General features: G+C 47.8%; 2 protein-coding genes across 2 annotated transcripts in view; both read right to left on the bottom strand.

The window, feature by feature from the left end:
* The window catches only part of LOC118507642, a 108672-nt gene extending 92862 nt beyond the window's left edge, over nucleotides 1-15810 (bottom strand). The window contains 1 exon segment of the mRNA XM_036046402.1: nucleotides 15705-15810. The gene's annotated coding sequence lies outside the window, so the exon portion shown is untranslated.
* Nucleotides 15811-16132: 322 nt separating this feature from the next.
* Nucleotides 16133-19896, bottom strand: LOC118507643 (flocculation protein FLO11-like). The gene is made up of 3 exons (XM_036046403.1): nucleotides 19376-19896; nucleotides 16698-19265; nucleotides 16133-16620 (listed from the first exon to the last, which is right to left on the bottom strand). Exons 1-3 carry the CDS (start codon nucleotides 19475-19477, stop codon nucleotides 16576-16578), a joined length of 2715 nt encoding a protein of 904 aa, XP_035902296.1. The 5' UTR covers nucleotides 19478-19896; the 3' UTR covers nucleotides 16133-16575.
* Nucleotides 19897-20121: the final 225 nt, after the last annotated feature.

Genomic DNA, 20121 nt, shown 5'->3' with positions numbered 1-20121 from the left:
TGTTGGATACGGTATGCCTCACATACAGACACATACATCCTGTGCTGTGCTGCTGTTCATCTACCGAACAGGAAAACAAACCATTCTTCTTTTTCTCACATTCTCCATCGCTATTTGGCGAATCGATAAAAGGGTTGCACTACTACTAGGTGTATGAGATAAACTTAAGTTTAGTTCCAATTTTTTATAAAGGGAAATTGGTATGGGCTTCGAATGTGAAAATCAATACATAAAAGCCTTAGCCTATGCCTAGGTTCATTATACAATTCTTCAAACTGTAAATATGTATAGAAATAATTTCTAAGTGAGCTTTTTCTTTATGAAAAATAGTAAACTTGCATAAAAATAAACTCAAGAAAATCAATATAAAAAAGATCATTTAAAAATAAAATCAAAACCCTCTCAGACACCCAACGCGATGCATCTTTGTCCCGAGCAAAATAGCAACAACAAAAAAAGGCTGCAGAAACAGTCTGTAGCGTGTGCTACAGTCAATCCCGCCCCGTTTGCCCGGATATCCGGGACAAGTATACAGGACCCACGGGCACACGAAGCACCACGCGCATATAAAACGCACAGTGGCACAATGACGACCGATAATTAAGTTACACTCGGAATAACAATCTTTTCCCACCCGGTTCGGAAGGATGGTCGGAAGAGGTTTATTTTCTTCGCAACGCCTGCCATCCTTGCGCGCTTGTTGTTTTGCCAGCGCAATAGCGCATCCGGATGGAGCGAACTTCATCCCCTTCGTCGCATTGCATTCGACACTTTCCAATAGAGCTTAGAGCAGCAAACCGAGCACAAACAACGCAGGCTACCGTTGTACATGAGCTTTGTACGTTCCGTTTGCCGTTCGGTACAAATTGTACGTGAAGTCCGTGGAATCGGGTTGTTTGCCATTTGTTGCAAATCATCCCTTGCTGGCTCTAGCGCCCGTTTAGGAGTTCGGACGTGTGGGTGTGATTTTTTTTATTTTTCGCCAACAAGTGCAACGCGTCGTAAAAAGGGAACTAAACATTTGCTTTGATTAGTGTAAGCTTCTTGCAATTGATGCATCTTCCTGTGAACGGTTGCCCACCATTGACAGAGGGCGACACACAAAGGAAACCGTGGACCGTGACATTAAGGGAGGGGCAGAAAACGCGAGTCTAGATAATGGCACTGAGCAGGGGAATTACTTTCCCGGTGTGACTTGCTACAAAACTAGCTTAAGCAGCGAAAAACGATTGCACAGATTAATCACAGTGCTATTGGTTAGGATATTCGCTTGTCGGTATGTCGGTGCGCTGGACTTTTCTTTAACCCAACTTAACCGTAATAAACTACCGATTCAGCTCTAACGTCGTGCTGTCATTTAGAACGAAAAAAAAAGCCAAGACATTACTGCTGTTGCTCCCAACAAAAACTTAGCCATTTGCGCGTTGAAGGAAAAATGGAGAATAATTTTTCACTCGAGAAGAGTTTTTTTGCCATGTTTCCATGGTGATGGGATGGAGGTGCATCAAAGTAGCTTTTTATTGGACCATTTACCTCATAAGCTTGCCGGTGGTAAACATAATGGTGCAATAGTGTGCATTTAATATGGCACAAAGCTTTAAATGATATAATAAATAAAGGGTGTTTATGGGACTTATTTACGGCCGGCTGGTACAAAGCTCGACTTTTACACCTTACTGATTCTGATATCTAGCTCATCTTTTAAATTGATTCATTTGGACTCGATTATTCTTGTAGTGACCTCTCGTTTTTTTTTCTTAAGTAGGCCTTGAGGCTTAAGTAGGCTCTGGTCTTCACAAGGCAGGACTGGGTATTGAATCTCGCCCAGACCTTCTTCAGTCCTTTTGGAACCCAAAACTAGTGAGGTTATGTTGCTTAACAAGAGTAAAGAAAATTCTTCCTTTTTACCATTTATTTAGGACCGGAGAACCGGACTAAGCTAAGGGTGTTAAGGCCCAAAACTCTTGAGGTTCTTTTTGAATAATCAACTCTCTCTTTACATGGTTAATTTACAACAATTTTTCCAATATCATCAACCCCATTTCAATGTCCATTTTTGTCTTTCATCAAGATGGAGAAATTCTGGTGGAAAATATGAGCAGCGGTTCTTGCTCCCCTAGCCCTAGTCTAAAAGCTCCACCAACTTATATTTCCCGCTGCAGATTGAAAAGCAAATTTATGATCACATGCTAATATATCTTTTCCCTGCTGTGAAAGAAAAAGAAACCGAAATCATATCTTTCTGTGATGCCAGCAGCACGAGGGAACCAGCAACCGGACGGTCGAAGCTGATTAAATAAAATATTATAAAACACCACCACCGACCTACCTTCACACCGACTCGCGGTGCAATTTAATGCTTCCTGCTGTCCATTCTCCACCGTCACACCGAAGCAACACTTGCCGCCACAACGTCAGAGCTATTGAATGCTTTTCACCTTAAAGCTTAAAGAACCGGAAACTTTAGCGGCGGGCGGTCGGTAGGACAGTGGGCCCCATCCGGAAGCGCCAGGAAATGATGACTTCTATTTCTGGTTGCTTTGGCTTTGGTGAAAGCACGGTGATGCACCACCGGATGTGCATCTTCGTAAATAAACACACCCCGTTCCGCCCCGGGTTTCCCGGTCTCGGGAAAAACGTTCCCGAGCTTTGTTACATGCTCTCTCTCTCTCTCTCTCTCTCTCTCTCTCTCGCTCTCTCTCTCTCTCTAGCTCTCTCTTTGTCCTTCTTCGACACTATGGATATGCATTGGACGTGTTCGGGTCTGGCCGGAGCCGGGTTCAGCCATTTGAGAATGCACCAAAATGATTGGCCCTGATCTGCCCCTGTGCAGCCAACCGTCGTCTTCGCTGTGATCGGACCGGCTCAGGATAATGCACACACACACACAACGAATTCAATGCTTTTCGAGAAAGGTACCGGACACAGTACAGAACCGGTTGCTTCTTGGCATGACAACGTCTCAAAATGGTTTCCAAAACCAAACCAAAACCAGGCTTTGCTACTGGACGGAGGCAACACCCGGAGAAAAGACTGTTCCAGCATTACACAGCACCCGGCCGCCTGAACGATTTTCTTCGGTCGGACCAGAAACGTCTTCTTTGAATTTTGCATACATTATGTGTGTATGCGAGTGTGTCCGTATTTGTGTGGAGAGCTTCTGGATGTTCTCGATAAAGTATGCGCTGCACTTGGTGCAGCTTGGATCAGAAATCGGCCCGGTACTGGCATGCATGCATGACCGCAAGCTGATAGCTGATTAAATTAAGAAATTTTCCTCAATTAATTAAAACCAACACTGGATCGGGGGGGCAGCTAGTACGGTCCGGCGTTACGAGACGCTCAGAACATGTAGCACAGCATACCAGGACGGGTAAGGAACACCGACACATGGTTATCGTTCATTAGACGTGAGGTTTAACGTAAGACAGCTCCACCGTGCTCCACTGTATGTACCTTCAATCAGGGGATACAAAATCTTATTATTTATCGACCCGCAACGTCTTGTACAGCAAAATTCATTGACGTGCAGTCCGAGAGGGTTCCATTCAAGCGTAACACATCCCTTACTTTAAGCGGCAGACCTTGTTTGATACGCCAATTTGCGTTTCAAATCGGACTTCATCGGCATTCTGTTCAACAATCTGTAACATACAGAAATCAGGTGCATCACAGCAGCGTCAATTCCCTGAATATCTACGGCAACAAATCAACTCCAAATCGACACGTACAGAATTATTCGTCCAAACACACACACACAGATCCATCCATCAAGCTTACCTCCACGGGCCTTACCCAAGCAAACTGTCATCCCATCCCCAATCCATCTAATACCCCGAACGCACTTTTGCGTGTCGTTTGCCGTCCCCGCTGATTAATCATAATTTTCATCGCCAAACAGTTTCGCCACCGTCAAAGGGTTACCGCCATCGACGGACACATCTGCTTCTTAAGTGCACCAACTCGTACATGGCCACCGATTTCCCTACAACACCAAACTGCATCCAACCAGGCTGGACTGTTTACATTATCAGGCCCCTGGTGGAGCATCCCACCGCCAACGTTCGATTTGTCCTCCGGCCGAGTAGAGATGGATGCATATTTGCACGTATGCTAATGCCGGACCCAAACAATGCAAAGATGAACACGGGCCCGACCCCGGGACGGTTATGCAATTCCGGGAACCCGAGCGCCTCACACTAATCTCCCCCTGCCAAGCCCAATGCCGATATGAAAACAACATGGCTCGTGAGCGGAAAAATGCGAAGCTTACCTCAACGGAATGTCATCTAAAGTTTAATTGAAAACATCGGAGCGCCACATCAACTTATCGGCCCCGAAAGGCCACACAGACGTAAATGCCATAAATTTAATGCTAGTTGACACTGAAGTATTGTCATCCCCCGACCAGCCAATCGATCATGGACCGGGGTGGTGTTTCAGCTCCGAAACTATATTATCACCCTCAGCACCTTCGTGATGGCGGTAGTCGAGTCGATTTCTTTTCTCACGAGAAAATTAGAATGCCTCCGAGGATGCGGACCAGTGATCGTATCGGCCGAACATGACACCCGCCCGTTGCAGCTGTTGCATTTTAAATATCGCGTCACCCCCGTGTTTAAGGGTTTCCGTACACGGCTATCCAACTTCATCCGTCATGTCATCCCATTCCTGGGGCAGCCAATCCACCCCTCTACCAATGAAAACCCGGTAACCAAATTCCTATTTATCATCCACGGTCCATCATTCTCGGTGGAGTGCGGGACGGTTTGACGCCGCGTGTTCTGCTCATCTGAATATTCACTTGGACCGTGTGGCGTAGCGGCGACACACGTGCAGTATGTGTGAAGTGCACGAGATCCAGCGCGAAACGTCAAACCGTTGACACGGGGTCGATCGACCTTTGGCTGCCCCGGCTAGCCTCCCTGTCCCTCGCCCCAGTATGTCACATTGAGCCCAGATCTGCCCGTGCCGGTTCAATCCGGGATAGAGCATGTACGCAAGCGTTTGCCGGCGTGGCATTCTTTGGCGAGCAAATTTCACATGCAATGAGATGGAAAACATGGGGTGGGGACAAGGGTGAAAAGAGGCTGCGCGTGTGTATGTGTGTGTGATGTTTTGCTTGGGAAAATTTATTGGCCCCTGTTCCTGCCATCCTGCCATCCCACGGTATCTTCCCCTTCGACTCGCTCCCAGCATACGCTCGCGAAGGTACGAGCAGAGTCAGCCCGGATGATGAGTTTTGTAACAGTTTTCTACTTTAGTGGAACGAAAAACAAAAAGCAACTGCTCTGGTAGTGGCGGAACGCTTGAACCTAATCCAAAACAAACTCACAGGGACGGATAGAGAGGCTATTTGGCGACGATGTGCACCAACTAACCGCCTAATTTCGTACCCCGGTATACAGCAGCACGCCCTGCCGGAAAGGTTACGACTGTTTGGCACTCAACAGTTTGGACAAATAAACGGCGCGAATACTTTTTAAGCGTTCTAGAGAGCAATCGGTTCGGATGATTGGGGCCGGTACGAAAGGTATCACTATAAATAACGCAGCGATCGTTTTGTGCTGTCCACATGCATAATGCTGCTGTCAAAATTGGCCTGTCACATAACACAGCTGGAGAGTTGTTGATTTAAGCCATACAATGTACTAATGTTGGCGTTGGTCCTGAGCATAGTGTCCTCGGTCTAGGTTTCGTCGGTTAATGCTTAAAGCAAACTACTTTACCCACCACAAGATGGATCGATGCGATCGACTAACCACCATCGCATGACACAAATTAAATGATCATCCCCCATTCGGGAAAATCTCTTCCCCGCAAAGGCTCCCAATAATCGACATCGTTAAACGTCTACAAATAATGGAGGACTTTCGCTTACCCGTTGCCCAATCCGGGCCACAACCTGTGCCCTATTGTCTGTGGACCAGTCCGGCTAGTGCCGGCTGTTTGCTTTTCGGCCATCGAAAATCAAATAAAGCAACCACACCTCAACCACATCCAAGCGGGATGCGAGTTCCCTCCCGGTGTACGGGATGCTGGATAAACAAATCCCACGGGGAGCCATCCGCTGCTCCATGTGCCAGCTGCTCGTGTGGAAGGTTTATATTAGGAGGAAGGCTACCGATGAAACCATTAATCACTGGTGGAATTAATGGTACAGACACACGCGTCTACAGCACACACATACACACACGCGAAAACGATCGAATGGACTAGGACAGGTGTTTGGCTGTAAGACAGCACCAGGAAGGGTGGAAGGAAAAATCAGGTCGAGCTGGGTCGGAGTAAAGGGAAGTTGATGATTTGCAAGCAAGCAAACATCATCATCTCGCCATTTCGCATGCCCCAAATGTGTTCTTTTCACAACCATTACGGCTGATCATTGAATGGCCACAAATAAATAAATACACGTGCGATGGGTTGGGTTTTGGTAGCAGCAGGCAAGGCAGTAGAGCTGTGTTCGAACAATGCAACATTTAAGAGCATCGGTAAAAGGTGAGGTAAAATATTTTGTGTAGAAGAATTATTCAAATAGCTAATGAAGCTTCGATCCCTGCCCGTCGAACGACACGGTGCAACAGATTGTGTAATAAAGATGCACTCTGACGCACAACGCGGACCTCGCGTCGCGACCTTTTCCTCCCCAATATACGAACTGCACACCGACCCGGGGAACCCTGAGGAAGATGATAAATGAGTTTCGGTTTGTTTTATACAATTTTGCAGCCGTGCTACGACGATCGCCCACAACAAAATGATGATCTTTGACATGCCTCACAGAGTGGCGTGAATGAGCAGCAAGAAAAAGCGCTGACGCTACCAATCATCATCAATCATGGGCTAATGGATGCTGCTGGCTGGTTTGAACGCGGTCAAAAAGGTAGCAAAAAGGTCCTGCTAGTTGTCAAACACTGGAGTCAAACAGCGGTCGTTTAGTGCGATGTTCGATTTTCAACCATGCACCACATATTTGTGGCCAATTCGAACATCGACAACACTTTAATGTTCATCCACCGATATGAACGTGTGTGTGTGTGTGTTTGTGTGGTTCGTTACATCCCACACTGGAAACTGGATACCAGCTCCAAACAATCGAATCCGAAACGGCCAAGGATATGTAGGCCGGACGAGCCGGAAACACACATCCAATCGTATCAGATACCGATTCACCGATTGCTAAAAGGGAAACAAATACCCCGGAGTCAGTGCCAATGATACTGGTTCGAGCTGGGGGGGGGGGGGGGAAGCTTGTAATGTAATTCCGTTTCCGGAAATCAAACACATACACACACACACGGACATATGGGCCATTTTATTACCCTACGCTCGCAAGCAAATGTTAAATGAAGGAACTCCCCAGAGACAAGAGGTTGCGTGTTTTCCCGACATCCAACTGCCAACTGTGCGTTTCCATGAAAATGCCGCACGGTCCGTCAGAAACTCGGGCCCGATCTTTGCCACGGTCGTCTCCAATCCTTTTCCCACATTATCATTACCCCTGGCAGTAGGAAGTTGCGGCTCGTTGTTATTGTTTAAATCATTGCGTAAGTGGTCATGCATCCTGATAGTAGCATCGGTGTGGTTAGTTATATCCCTTAAAATGTAACTAAAGCTGCTGGGAACACACGCTAGTTATTACTACCAACCAGTTTAATTCATCGAAACGAAACTAATCTAGTTATAAGTGCTGGGGCAAAATAGGACCTGATCTTCTCAACCATGCAATCTAGCGTGGCATTAATCGGAAGTTAATGGGAGGGTTACATTGTTGAATGTCTTACAGTGTTGTTGCCCGACCAAGTCATTCCTCTTCTTCTTCCTTGGCACTACAGCCTCGAGGGGTGTCGGCCTGCCATATCTGGCGGCTTTCTGTTACTAGATTTTACCCTTAGCAAAGTATAATTAGCGAAGGCAGTTTTGGATGGGATTTGAACCCCGATCGTACCGCTCCATCATTACACGGACTTTATTCCTGCAAAGATGGTGGATCCTAGATAACGGACTTTAGCTCATTATTCAGTTCAATAATGCAGATTTTGAAGTCCATTCCTGAAGTAGAGTATGCATGTAAGTATAATAAATTGAGCAATTGCTTTCTTTTTATCTACTTCAATCAAAACAACATGCAACGATCTTTCCGATCTTACCCCCACCCGGAATACGATCGTGGAAAGAGCACCACAAAACAGAGGAGAGAGAGAGAGAGCAGAAAAAAACATGGCTCATAACTCTAAACTGGGCGGTACGGCGCCCAGTCCGCGAAACCAGATTCCGGTCGGGCGGGGAAACCGCCGTTTCATCCTTCCGCTGACCTCGGCCAAGGTTGCACACCCCGGTTCTGTGCCAATGTGAAGGCCATGTAAACGACCTTCGGCACCTGGGTTGGCCTGGGCTGAAGTTGTGCACTGTGACGGGGCGGAGATTAAACGCACATGCCCCGTCGGTGTGGCGAAACCGAGTGGCGAGATCGATGGTATAGACGTACGCGCGGCGACTCTGGCGAGAGTAGGAAGAGAACTTGTTTAGGTTTTAAAGGCAAACGGAGCGCGCGTGCATGTTGCAAGAACTTCCCTGAACTTTGGAATTTCGAGGCGAAAAAACAAGCAAACAGACTTGTCGAATGTAAATAGTGAGAGTAATTGCGATCATAGTTGTGGGATGTAACTAACAATCGTTAATAAATAAGATACTTATCGCAAGTGACATTCCCTAGCCATTCCACAATGAAGTCCACGTGCGTCTCCTTCTCTTTGGTTTTCAACACTTTGTTTCTTGGTAAATAGGCTAATATTTATCCATTGTTTTGTCTCTCTCCACGTCTGTCTGTTACCGTGATTGTACAGCTGGCCGTTATGGTATTTTTCCCATTCGTCTGTGTACCTTTCTGTACAATAGCTTCTGAAGCCTCAGTTCCTCGCGCCGTATGATTCGGTACAATGCTTGACAGTTTTTAAACGACCGTAATTTCGCTCGGTTTTTGTACCGGTAAGAGTTGTCGATTAAAGATCGATTATTTCCCTCCCCCCCATGTGCCATAACGAAAGCAGCCAACTGTAAAACAAAACAAAAACTTGCCCCAGCCTCCCCTCCCAACCGCACTTCCAACGAAGAGCAACATAAAATGCAAAATCTGACGCCCAACCAACGGTCCACTATCGTCCGAGCACATTCCAACGACAGGATGACGCGACATGACGGCGACGCGATGACCGGAATGAAAAATTCCGCGAAGAACTTACGCTAACGGAAAGCCTGATGTGGTGGGGGAGGGGGGTCTTCTCCTACGGGAAGAAGCCATCGCCTAAAACCCTCACCACAACAACAACTGGTTCCGGGGTTGTTGTTCAACAGCGGCAGCCACGCTCGGCAAACAACCCGGCCAGCAAGCCAGCAAGATCAGCATCACGCCATCTCTTCGCACAAAACTGGTCGCAGGAAGGTAGCGGACGGAGCTGCGAAAAAAAACGTAATGTGTCCCGCCCTTTTCGTGCAGAACGGCAGGAAGGGAGCGTAAAGTTTTCCACCTGTAGTTCCACCACCACCAGTTTTCTGTGTCAGTCGCAATGTGTGTGTGTCCCTTGTCGATCAATCAAAGATGCGTTGACAACACACACCTAAGGCCCGTTACCAGTATACCATATGGATCGCAGCCGGCCGGAACGGTACATGTAATCCAATACACAACATGGGCACACTGTGCATCGGCAAGGGGGTAAATTACGAGTCTAAAAATAAAACTTACAGTGACCGTCTCTTATCATTTATAGATTCTGCACGCTCAAAATTACCACTCAATCTAGTCTCTGCTCGTTCCTGTTTTGAGTGGAGGATATTTGATTTGATCTCCGGGATAAGACCTCAGTAACAACGGCTTTTTAAAGCGATTGACTAGGCAGGTAACACTTGTTATTGACGACGACGACGGACGAAACTGGGACTCAGAAGGACTTTTGGCCCTCTGCGTGTGAAAGGACAATGGAGGAACAGCTTCAATAGCGAGCTCTTAAAGCTAATCGACTTGCCATGCTCCAGTGGGCTGGTCATGTTACGAGAAAGGCACCAGACGATCAAGCTCTTCATACATTTCTAGGTTGTCTAGATATCAACATAGTAGGCGTGGTAGGCCCCAACCGAGAAGTAGCGATGTATCGAAGGAAGGTATCGAGGACTTCTGAAGCTGGTAAAAAAAAAACCCTCAAATCGCTTGTAGCGACTGATCAATAATTAAGTAGTTACAAGAAACATTAAACAAGCATAAATATTTTTCGTTGACCTATCCTGCCAGAAAACAGGTATAATTAATTTCAATGAACAGGCTCAAGGATTCTTGCTGGAAAAAAAGCAACTCAGCTATCCTGCGCGATCTACATGCTATCGGTAAAGTACATTTCAACACCTTGTGAAATCATGGACACCTTGTCGTGTCGTACAATTTCTTGACCAAGTGACAAGATCATCAGCATAATGCAAAAAAACACCAAAGAAAGAAAAATGCCGCTGACGAAGTGATTTTTAATTGCATTTAAATGGTTCCCCTCTCTACATGGCCCGAAACTTCTAGAGTTGCTCCGCGTGAAAGTGGACCGATCAGCGCACGCTAAACCGCATACATGGCTAGCTCCTTGATAATGACTACGAAAACTTTTGGCAACTTAACCGATAAGGCCGGGCAAAATAGTTCGTCGTCCAGACGCGCAGCTGCTGCTCGGACGATATGCTGCTATTTTTACTGTTACTGACTGATTCGCTGCTCCAACTGCTTATCGGTGACATGTTACTGTAACGGTGTTACATGCTTAAGAAGACTTGGCTCGCTTCAAAACCAAACCGAAAGGCGATAAGCGATAAGAAGAACGTAGAACAAAAAATCCATTCTTTTCTTTGGTATTACAGAACATCTTGGTCTGCCAAAAGATTGGGATTTGAACATCTAGGCCAAAGTGCCATCTACTCGCGCATAAGAACGGATGCGCTGTACTGAAAGTCTTCACGCAAAGCTACTTCGCCTGGAATCTTCTAATGCCTGGGAATGATTTTATAACCCAGGTTTCGCAACTCCACCCTTTAATCGATCATAAACACCACCTCGAAACCCTCTCAAAACGGAAGCACTCACCAACGCAAGCCCCCTTATCCGCAAGGTGATCTTGAGTGTTTTAATTGCGTTTGCGTAAATCGTGACGTTTGCCGGCGTACTGCGGCTGCCCAGCTACGCACGCACGGCTAGCGAGCGACTATTTATTTATTTACTTACAATTGACTGATTTATGTGGACGCGTTCCGTTTATTCTGTGGCAAGCGTGCGATGGTATTTGCGCTCTTGCCCCGATGGCGGAAAAGATAGATTTTGCGTTGGGAAAGCATATTGTCTAAATACACCTTCCCAGCGAAGAAGAAAAAAAAATGGTAGCAATTTTGTGCATTGATTTTTTTTTCTTACTTATTGAACTTTGTTGTGCCAATTGGATTGGGACCTTGCAACCGAGCCCGAATTTCAATGCATCACCCACATCGAAATCATCATCCGGCCGGTCTGCAATGTGATAGCAGCCGGCAGGTTTCCACCAACCAGGGCACTATTATGCATGCAGCAAAACCGAAAAAAAAAACAAAAAACAAAAAAAAAACCTTTTCAAAACAACCAAACGAAACCGAAACCATAAAACGGAATGAGGCCGACGACGATCGAAATTGACGCAGCGCGCGCGACAAATTGTCCCGATCCCGGGACGGCCGGCGATCGCGATCACCGCTCGTCCGTGCACGACGCCGGTATATTTATTTAAATTCATTAACGCACGGGGCGAGAATAGTTCGGCTGCACGGTCTGTGCATTTCGTTCGTGCTCTGCCTTTATTTGTTTTGTTCGCGTTCGGTTTTTGAACCACCACGGCGAAGGTGCAATAAATATTGCAGTGCAGCATTTCACAAGTGGGCTGAGGCGAGACGGTGCTTGAGGGCAGAGGAAATGCATTTCGGCGAACGAATTTGCTGATATCGTTCAGTATTTAAGGGAGATTAAAATGCTGTAACTCTTCAAAAGCTCCTACACCAACGATTGATGAAATGATCCACCGTTTTCTCGATAGTCCTTTGCCGTCCTTGCATGCTACTGAGTGCTTCCTAAGCAAGAACACCGCCACAGCAAGGGTGGACACGATGCGTACCCCTTCTTTCACTACCACCACCAAACTCATCTGCGCCATCCAAAAATACACACCACACATTGGTTGCTAATAAAGTGCACAAACATGGCTGGGTCATTTTTAGCGCAGCAACAAAAAAATTGAACTCAATCGTACCAAAGGTGTGAACCAGATACACGACTGATCCACATTTTTCCATTCAAAGAGATGTGCGCTGTGGTCGCGGCTCGGTGGGCGCTTTTGTGCGTACCGTTTTGCACGTTCAGTTTGCTTATCGTGCCAACCGCTAACCGCAAATGTCCACTGAAGCTAGCCTTTAAAATGGCTCAATTTAGTGCAACCTTTTGCTTACGAATACTGGTCCAATGGAATGGAAATTGCCGTGAGCATCTGAGCCTGTCGGGAGCTAGCGATTGTTGCGCCCTGTCACAGGTGATTTTCTATTATCCCAACAGTTCTGGCGGACGCATCGAAGTGATGGCATTCTCAGTTTAAACCACACTTCCTCTGTCCATGGTGACAGCTTAAATGGACTTTACGGGCTTGGTCTGTTCCTGTGGTCCTGTACCATTCTCATGACATGACACCCCCATAGGAGCCTGGTCAGTCTGATATGCTACACGATCGTGAGATCACCGCCCAGCTCGTAACTGTCATCATGGTAGCAATTCATCTCATCCAGAAATGGATATCAACCGGGAGACCATCCAAAGGTTGTAGTTCCAAAGGTCGTTACTCTTCCAAACTACATTTCACCCAGTGAAACCACCTGTCTGATATTATTCCAAATATTCGAGTTCGGAACATCTTAAAGCGTTTGATACATGTATCCATGACATCCTGCGACTGCTCAGCCTTAAAGAATTTTCTGTCGTCCCATGCTATTGTAGCCCATCCTGACAACCGACTGTCCTGACAGCCCTTAGTAAGGATATTATACGGTTAAATCTAGTGCTCGCGATCAAAAACAATGCATCAGCTCTTTTTTTTTCACCAAACGGGACTAAAAAAGCTGTATCATTATCGTGCCACTCTACGCGCAGCTTCCCTCACCATCATGAAAAACGAAAAGAAATTGGTTCCGATTGCACATCGCCTTCCACACCAGTACAGCTGCGTTAGAATTTGTTCAATGCGTCAGAATGCGCATCAATAGTTATCGTCATTGAGAAGAAAGAAACGATGCTCGTGCTATCAGCAGCAACAGCCCCAGCGAGCAGCACCAGGGAGGGAGAAAGTTGCTGGGCGTCAAGAATAAAACCGGTTCGGCATGGGGTTGCAACGATTGCATCGGCCGGGTTGCATCGGTTCCTACACACACCAGCCAGCGGTCCATGGGACGCAGCGTTGGCGCCATCCGTTCGACCGTTGCTCGTTGAATCATATGTATATATGTACAGACATTCGGTCACATTCGATCAATCTCAAAATGCGTCTCGATCTCGTGTGGCGACGACGGCGACCTTGCCGCTGCCCGTCCCATTCTAACCGCGCCCACCCGGCCCGGCCACGGTTAACGCTTTCTACTTCTTCGCTGCCGGATTTGGCTCGGCCTTCTCGTCTCATCCGCATACAAATCTGGTATGCAACGGAAAGAGACATAATACGGTGTGTGTGTGTGTGTATGTGTGGCTGATGCTGTCTCTTGCACCCAATTCGCAATCAGCGGCCTACTGGATGGATCATGTTACAATCTATTCCCACTCGCATACAACATACACACACCCTGAGAAACATTTCGCACGCATCATACCTACCTTTGCGCTCGTGTGTGTGTGTGTGTGTGTGTGTGTGTGTGTGTGTGTAGTGTGTTGGTTTTATTATTGTTTCTTCTTCTGCGTGTTTGCGGCTCCTACCATTAAAACCGCTCGCTCGGATCCGGTTCCGTTCGGTTGATCGTGACTCGTGCGGATGACCGCTTGAAAGAGTGCGCGCATGCCATCCGATGAAAACAGAGAATGTCCGCACGACGTAAGGGTAAGGGGGTGAATATGGACCGGCGGTGTCTTCTTCTCGCTTCGCACCGTACCAATGTTTCGTTTTCGCTTACAGCAAGAGCGAGCGAGGGACAGAGTCGATAAGGGTGTATACAGGCGCTGATAAGCTTCTTATGTTTCTGGCCCAAGGAAGCTGCTATCGCGGACAGCTGAGTACGCGCGCGACTTTCCGACAGAGATCGAGAGATCGAGTGCTGCTCACCCCATTCCGTTCGCACAGCGGACGTATGACGATCGGCTGCACTCACTGCCAGTAATCATCCCTTATCCGCGATCAGCACCACACACACACACACACACTCTCACAGACCCTCCTTCAATTGAATTGATGAAGATCGCGACCGTCGGTGGCTTATCGTCGTAGTAGCACCGGTGCATAGAGACACAAACACAACAATTGGGGCGCGAGAATAAGTAAAATCACCGTCAACAGCGACACTATGACAACAACACAATGCCAGCCACCCCCTTTGTCACACACCTTTCTTATTGCTTATCAACGGGGGACGGATACCAAGGGATGATTGTCAACACAACAACAACAACAACAACAAACACACGCACACTATTGGCAGGGGTTGTTTAGAACGCACAAAGCAATGAGAGAGCAGCGAAAGAGAGCTCGGTGCGCGGTATCGCGGTTCACGTTCTGACCCCGGCAGAAAACAAAAAAATCGGACCAAACCACGGCAAACCACCAGTGATAGACCGGACAAAATCTCAACACACGCTGACCAACCAACAGATAATCTTGAACGCAACGCTTCTTGCTGCTGTTGTTGTTGCAGCTTCCCTTTCCTCGCGAGCCGAGGGGGCGAGTTGCTTTTCTTTCTCGGTGCTGAAGCTTTAACACACAAACACACACCGCACGATGGCCCGGCACGACGCAAGAATAGGAACAAACACTGCGCGGATCGTGTTCTCGCTCGCCCAGCCCATCGCAGAAGCCATCGGCACTGTCAGCTGTCACGAGCGCGTTGTTCTACAGCAGTAAACCGATCGCAGTAAACCGATGTGTGGTGCGGCACACACTACCACACTGCCACCATTCGGCTTAATGTGCTTTTACTTAAGGGCGCCAAAGTGCTCACCCACTTGCATTTACATGCACGCACGAACCTATAACCCCACACGCACTCTCCCGTTGACAACACACACACGCACGCGGAGCCACAAATACTACGAAAGTGGAAATATATGGGGTCGAGTGAACAAGAACAATTTCTGGCCCGGGACTGTTCTTTGGCTTTCTTCCTTCGCAACGCCAACCCACCATCAAGATAACAAAACAGTCGATGCCGACTTTGATTTCACGCACGTTGACACAGCTCTCTCCTTACTTCCACCGGCACCCTCCAGATTGCACACACCACCCACCCACACTAATCGCGGTCCACTCCCACAATCACGAGAAACGCGGGTTATGTGTGTGTGTGTGTGTGATCCGGAAGTTGATAAAGGCAGGCAGGCCTCCTTTCTTCGGTCAGATATGCGCCACCGATAACAACAAGCCTTCACACAGTCAAACTGTCGAGCTATGAAATGATTTCGGACGTACCACCTCCGCCTCGCACGGGTCGTCTACTGCTAGCTCGCGAAAGTGCGTTCGCGCGTACCACCACCAAAGCGCGGTCCGTCAGCGGTGATGATAAAAATTATACTGATCGATGATTTTCTTCTCATCGCGCTCTCGCGGGGCGCCGCAAAAGCCGCGAGCAAGTGAGCGTGCGTGCGTGCGCACGTGTATATGTGAGCGTACATACACACACACATCAATGCGCAGCTTCGGTAAGCAACCAGTTCTCGATCGTAGCAACGCACCACCCCGAACCACCAGGGCGTGCAGTGATCGCGCCACTGCCGGAGACAAGCTTTTCCACCTTTAATTCCAGGGTGAAATGGTTTTCCAGTCACTTTTGAAATTAAACTAGTAAGTTTCGGTAGATTATAAGAGAAAGAGAGAGAGACAGAGAGAGGGAAAGAAAATATGTTTCAACTTTGATTAACTCCATCGATATATTTAAATTTCGCTATCAACACTTGAACGGCGAGTAGTTTGGTAAGAGGTTTTTCTTTTTCTTCTAGAGATTAAGAATTGTATGTCGTTACTGCGCTGAAAGTTGAACCACCACTGTACGTGAATAAAAAAATCAAAACTAGAAGTTTTTAAATTTACAAACAAAAAACACCGGCAAAACAGTATCATAAAAAAGAAGCAAAATATTGAACTAATTGTAAATCTCCCAAGTCAGCAAGCACTATGAAAGATATGAATAAAATACTAAATTTATGCAATACAACTGGCTAAAGCTTGCTTGCGCGAGTCCATCGCAACGGCAACGAGAATTCCACACACACACACACACACGCCATCGACGTTATTGCTCTAAAATCTCTACTTTGTACCATGTAGAGGAACAAAATCCTTCCTAACAGCGGTTAAAATAATTCAGTATGTTCTTCTGTCCTTTATCCTAAAAGAAGAAGAAGAAGAAAGAAAAGGGCGACCATCAGCATATGTCCGAGAAAATTAAAATCCACGTCCCTTTACCTGGTGCACGTGCGTGATGCGGTTCGGTGGCGTGGTCCTGTGCTTCGTTGCGGCCGCTTTGCTCGATGTCGGTGCCGATGATGGTGTTGGTGATTGCTGCTTACCGGCGCACTGGCTCGGGACCGTTGCTGGTGGTGAGCTGGTGGACTTTTTCTTCGGTGAGTTCGTCGTACGCCTCCGCTTCGGCTTTACTACCGCTATCGGTTTGCTGCTGATCGGAACATTTTTACCACTCATTATCTTGATACTATTGCCCAAGGGAAAAACAGTTTCTTCCGCCGAATGATCGGTGCTATCATCGGAAGCCACTGTGGCCTTTTGAGCGGACGAAACGGTGATGAACTGTAACATGGACTGCTGCTGCCGGTTCTGTGTTTCCGGCGTGCGGGAGGTGCGATTTGCATGCTTGACGGGCTCAAGGGATTCTCTCCGCTCGGCTGTCACGGGTTGCTGTGATGCTTCCGAGGACAGCGACGATGGTGTGCTTGGTGGGCTAATCATCTCCGGTGGCTCGTGCAGCCGTTTCACTGCTTGCCTGGACTGATTGCTCCGGGCGCGAGAAAGTCTACGTCGTTTATTGCGCGGAGCACAGTCAAGCTTATCCGTCGTAATGCCAGCAGCAGCAGCAGGAGCAGCAGCTTCTTCTTTCCTATTTTCCTCCGTTCGTTCTTCCGAACTTTCAGAGAGGAGTGCGGAGATTCTGGTCCTTTTCGGTTTTATCGGTTTCAGCTCTACGCTACTTTCGCTGGTGGACCGTTCTGGAACGGAATGCCTTCTAATGAGTTGCCTCGTGCGCCGGTTAGAAATCCTCTTCGAAAACACCTCCGTCGCGTTGGCCTTGCTATTCGTCTCTTGTTTTGGTGGTGAGCGGCCGACGCTCTGCGATGTCTTATCGGTTGTGGTAGATTTTTCGTCCGATTCCGACGCTGAAGTTGTAGGACCTGATTCCACTGCGGTCTTTGTTTGCTTGTCGTTTGACGCACGGGTCGATCTACCGTTCAGCGGGTGGAAGGGTTTTGGTTCGCGATTCTTACCAGGCCGGAGCTCATCATCCAACTCTTCCGACAGCTGTGTCTCACTGTCCGACCGTTTATAGGAGTCTTTCGAGGAAGAGGAGAGTCTGCGGGCGGTTGACGAAGATGATGTTGGTGATGATGATGGTTTGTTGTCGTGTTGTTCTGTGGACAAACCGTCCAAACCGTCGGACGCTTGGTTTCCGCCTTCCGATTTTTTTTCCGATTCATCCGATGAAGAAGCAATTCTGGCCCTGCGTTTAGATGAGATTTTCGGTCGCAGAATTTCGTTGCTGTTGGTACTTTCGATTGTAGAGCATTTGCTGGAATCGCTTTGCGACGACAACCGTCTGGCCAGTTGTCGCGTAAGCACCACATGCTGGTGGTCAATCCCATCGGATGAGTCCGAACTGCCGTCATCCGCCAGTCCCACAGGCGAGCGGTCAATGCGCATCGGAAGCGTGTCGGTAGAAGCGGACATATCTTCCGCTTGTTTCTCGTTGTCCGAACCATCCGACAGCAAACGACGCACACGCTTGCCCGTATTTTGGCGGACAAAGCGTCGGATTTGGATTGAGCTACCATCGGACCGTTCACTGTCCGAAGCATCTGATACGCGCCGTCCAGCAGTATGTGCCAATCGCCGGATATTGGCAAGCGGCTCATCGCTGCTCGAACAGTGTACGCCCTCCTCACCCGAACACGAAGCTTTGGACTTATGCTTGCTCCTTCTAGCGAGTGGCACGGAACTGGACGTAGAAGCGGTGTCATCGTCGCTACTATCGCTGCTGTCCACTAGCTTCTCGAGCAGTGACGTCTGTTCACCCACAATCGGCTGACAGAGCTGGCAGAGGTAGACTTGTGGCCCTGCTTCGGTCGCCTGTTCCATGCATTGCCGGTGCCGGCACGTTGATCCACACGAACCACAAATCACGAGCTGCCACTGACGATTGTCCATCGTGCGCCCTTCCGCACATTTACAGTCTTCCGCATCGCAGGCCGTCGGTCGCTGCAGCTGCTCCTGGAACGCGTTCGGTTCCAGCTCCCAGGCCGCATCACGCTCAGGTACAAAGACTCCTCGCAGTGGCACCGCAGCCACGAACTTGTCCTCATTTTTGCACAACGGACACTTGAAGAAATAGCCAGCCGATTCGGCGTACCGGGCGAGGCAGCGCTGATGGAACCATCCGTTCCGGCAGCACGGTGCCCGTATCGAAGTGATCAGATCATACTGTCCCATCTCGTCGTAACATATCGAGCACGCTTCCTCCGGCGAATGCGGATCGCTTTCCGGCTCAAGCGGCACGTGCGCGGAACACCACGACTGGTACGTGTCCGTGTAGTGGGACAGACAACCATTCATGATGCCGCAAACCGTGTGAAACGTTCGTAAACATTTCTTCGAACAGCACGACACGTTCGCATGCATGTCCTTGCAGATGTAGCAGCGGCACTTTTTGGTCCGCTCATTCTCCTTGCGCACGTCCGACTCTAAAAAGCCAAATATTCCCACCGTATCATTGTTGCCGCGCTGAACCAGATTCGAGGAAAGGAGCTGTGTTTTGGGAGACGAAAATAGCAAAGTTAGAACACTTTTACTGCGTTTCGTTCCTTTTCTTTTTTGCTTCCAAAAAAAAACCACAACACACACACAATTTTCCTTACCAGGCAATAGTAATGAACAGTAAGCTTCCATTTGGAGTAAAATCTACCGAACAGCAGCTCGTTGTCCTCGCTGCTCTTGCACAGAAAACAAGTCTTGGTCATGCTGTCCTCGATCCGGGCGGTTAAATAAGTTATTATTGCACACTCCACTACTATTTGGCTCACGTATGTATGCTTAGATTCATGGTAGAATGGTACACTTTGCTGGTAACAGCGCAGGATGCAAGAATCAATTGCTCCTCTCACCAAGCAAGCTCCCAGTTGCCAGGGATGGCGGTAAATTTCCCCGTTTATGGCGTGTAGTTGACGGGTGCGAGTGACAAAAAGTTTGCAAGCGGTACAACATGCAGCCTTTCCGAACGTTCCGCTGCACCAAAATGGGCCAAATTGATGTGCCGTGTTGAATGAAACTCACAATTAAATATAATTAACTCGTTGCGTGCGCTAGAGGCACAACCAAACCAAGCCACTGTTGCGGTAGCCTACCGTTGAGCATCAAGCAAAGCGATTCCGTTCAAATTGTAAACAGTGTGCCAAACGTCATTTTGGTAATGACGTTTAGAATCCTTTTCTCAAGCAACAAATACGTTTAAAAGGTTTTTAAAAATTAGCCGATACGATAATTATGTGAATTTTGCTATTTTTTCGCAGCAAAACATCCGGATATTTCAATTTTTTTAATTTAAAGCTATGCTTTAGTTTTTTCATCCTTTGATTCAGTCTGTACAGAATGGTGCAATCTACAT

The sequence above is a fragment of the Anopheles stephensi genome, chromosome 2, assembly GCF_013141755.1.
Source record: "Anopheles stephensi strain Indian chromosome 2, UCI_ANSTEP_V1.0, whole genome shotgun sequence".
NCBI classification, from domain to species: domain Eukaryota; kingdom Metazoa; phylum Arthropoda; class Insecta; order Diptera; family Culicidae; genus Anopheles; species Anopheles stephensi.
The sequence above is the reverse complement of the archived record's forward strand: the minus strand, read 5'-3'. Positions and strand labels throughout refer to the sequence as shown.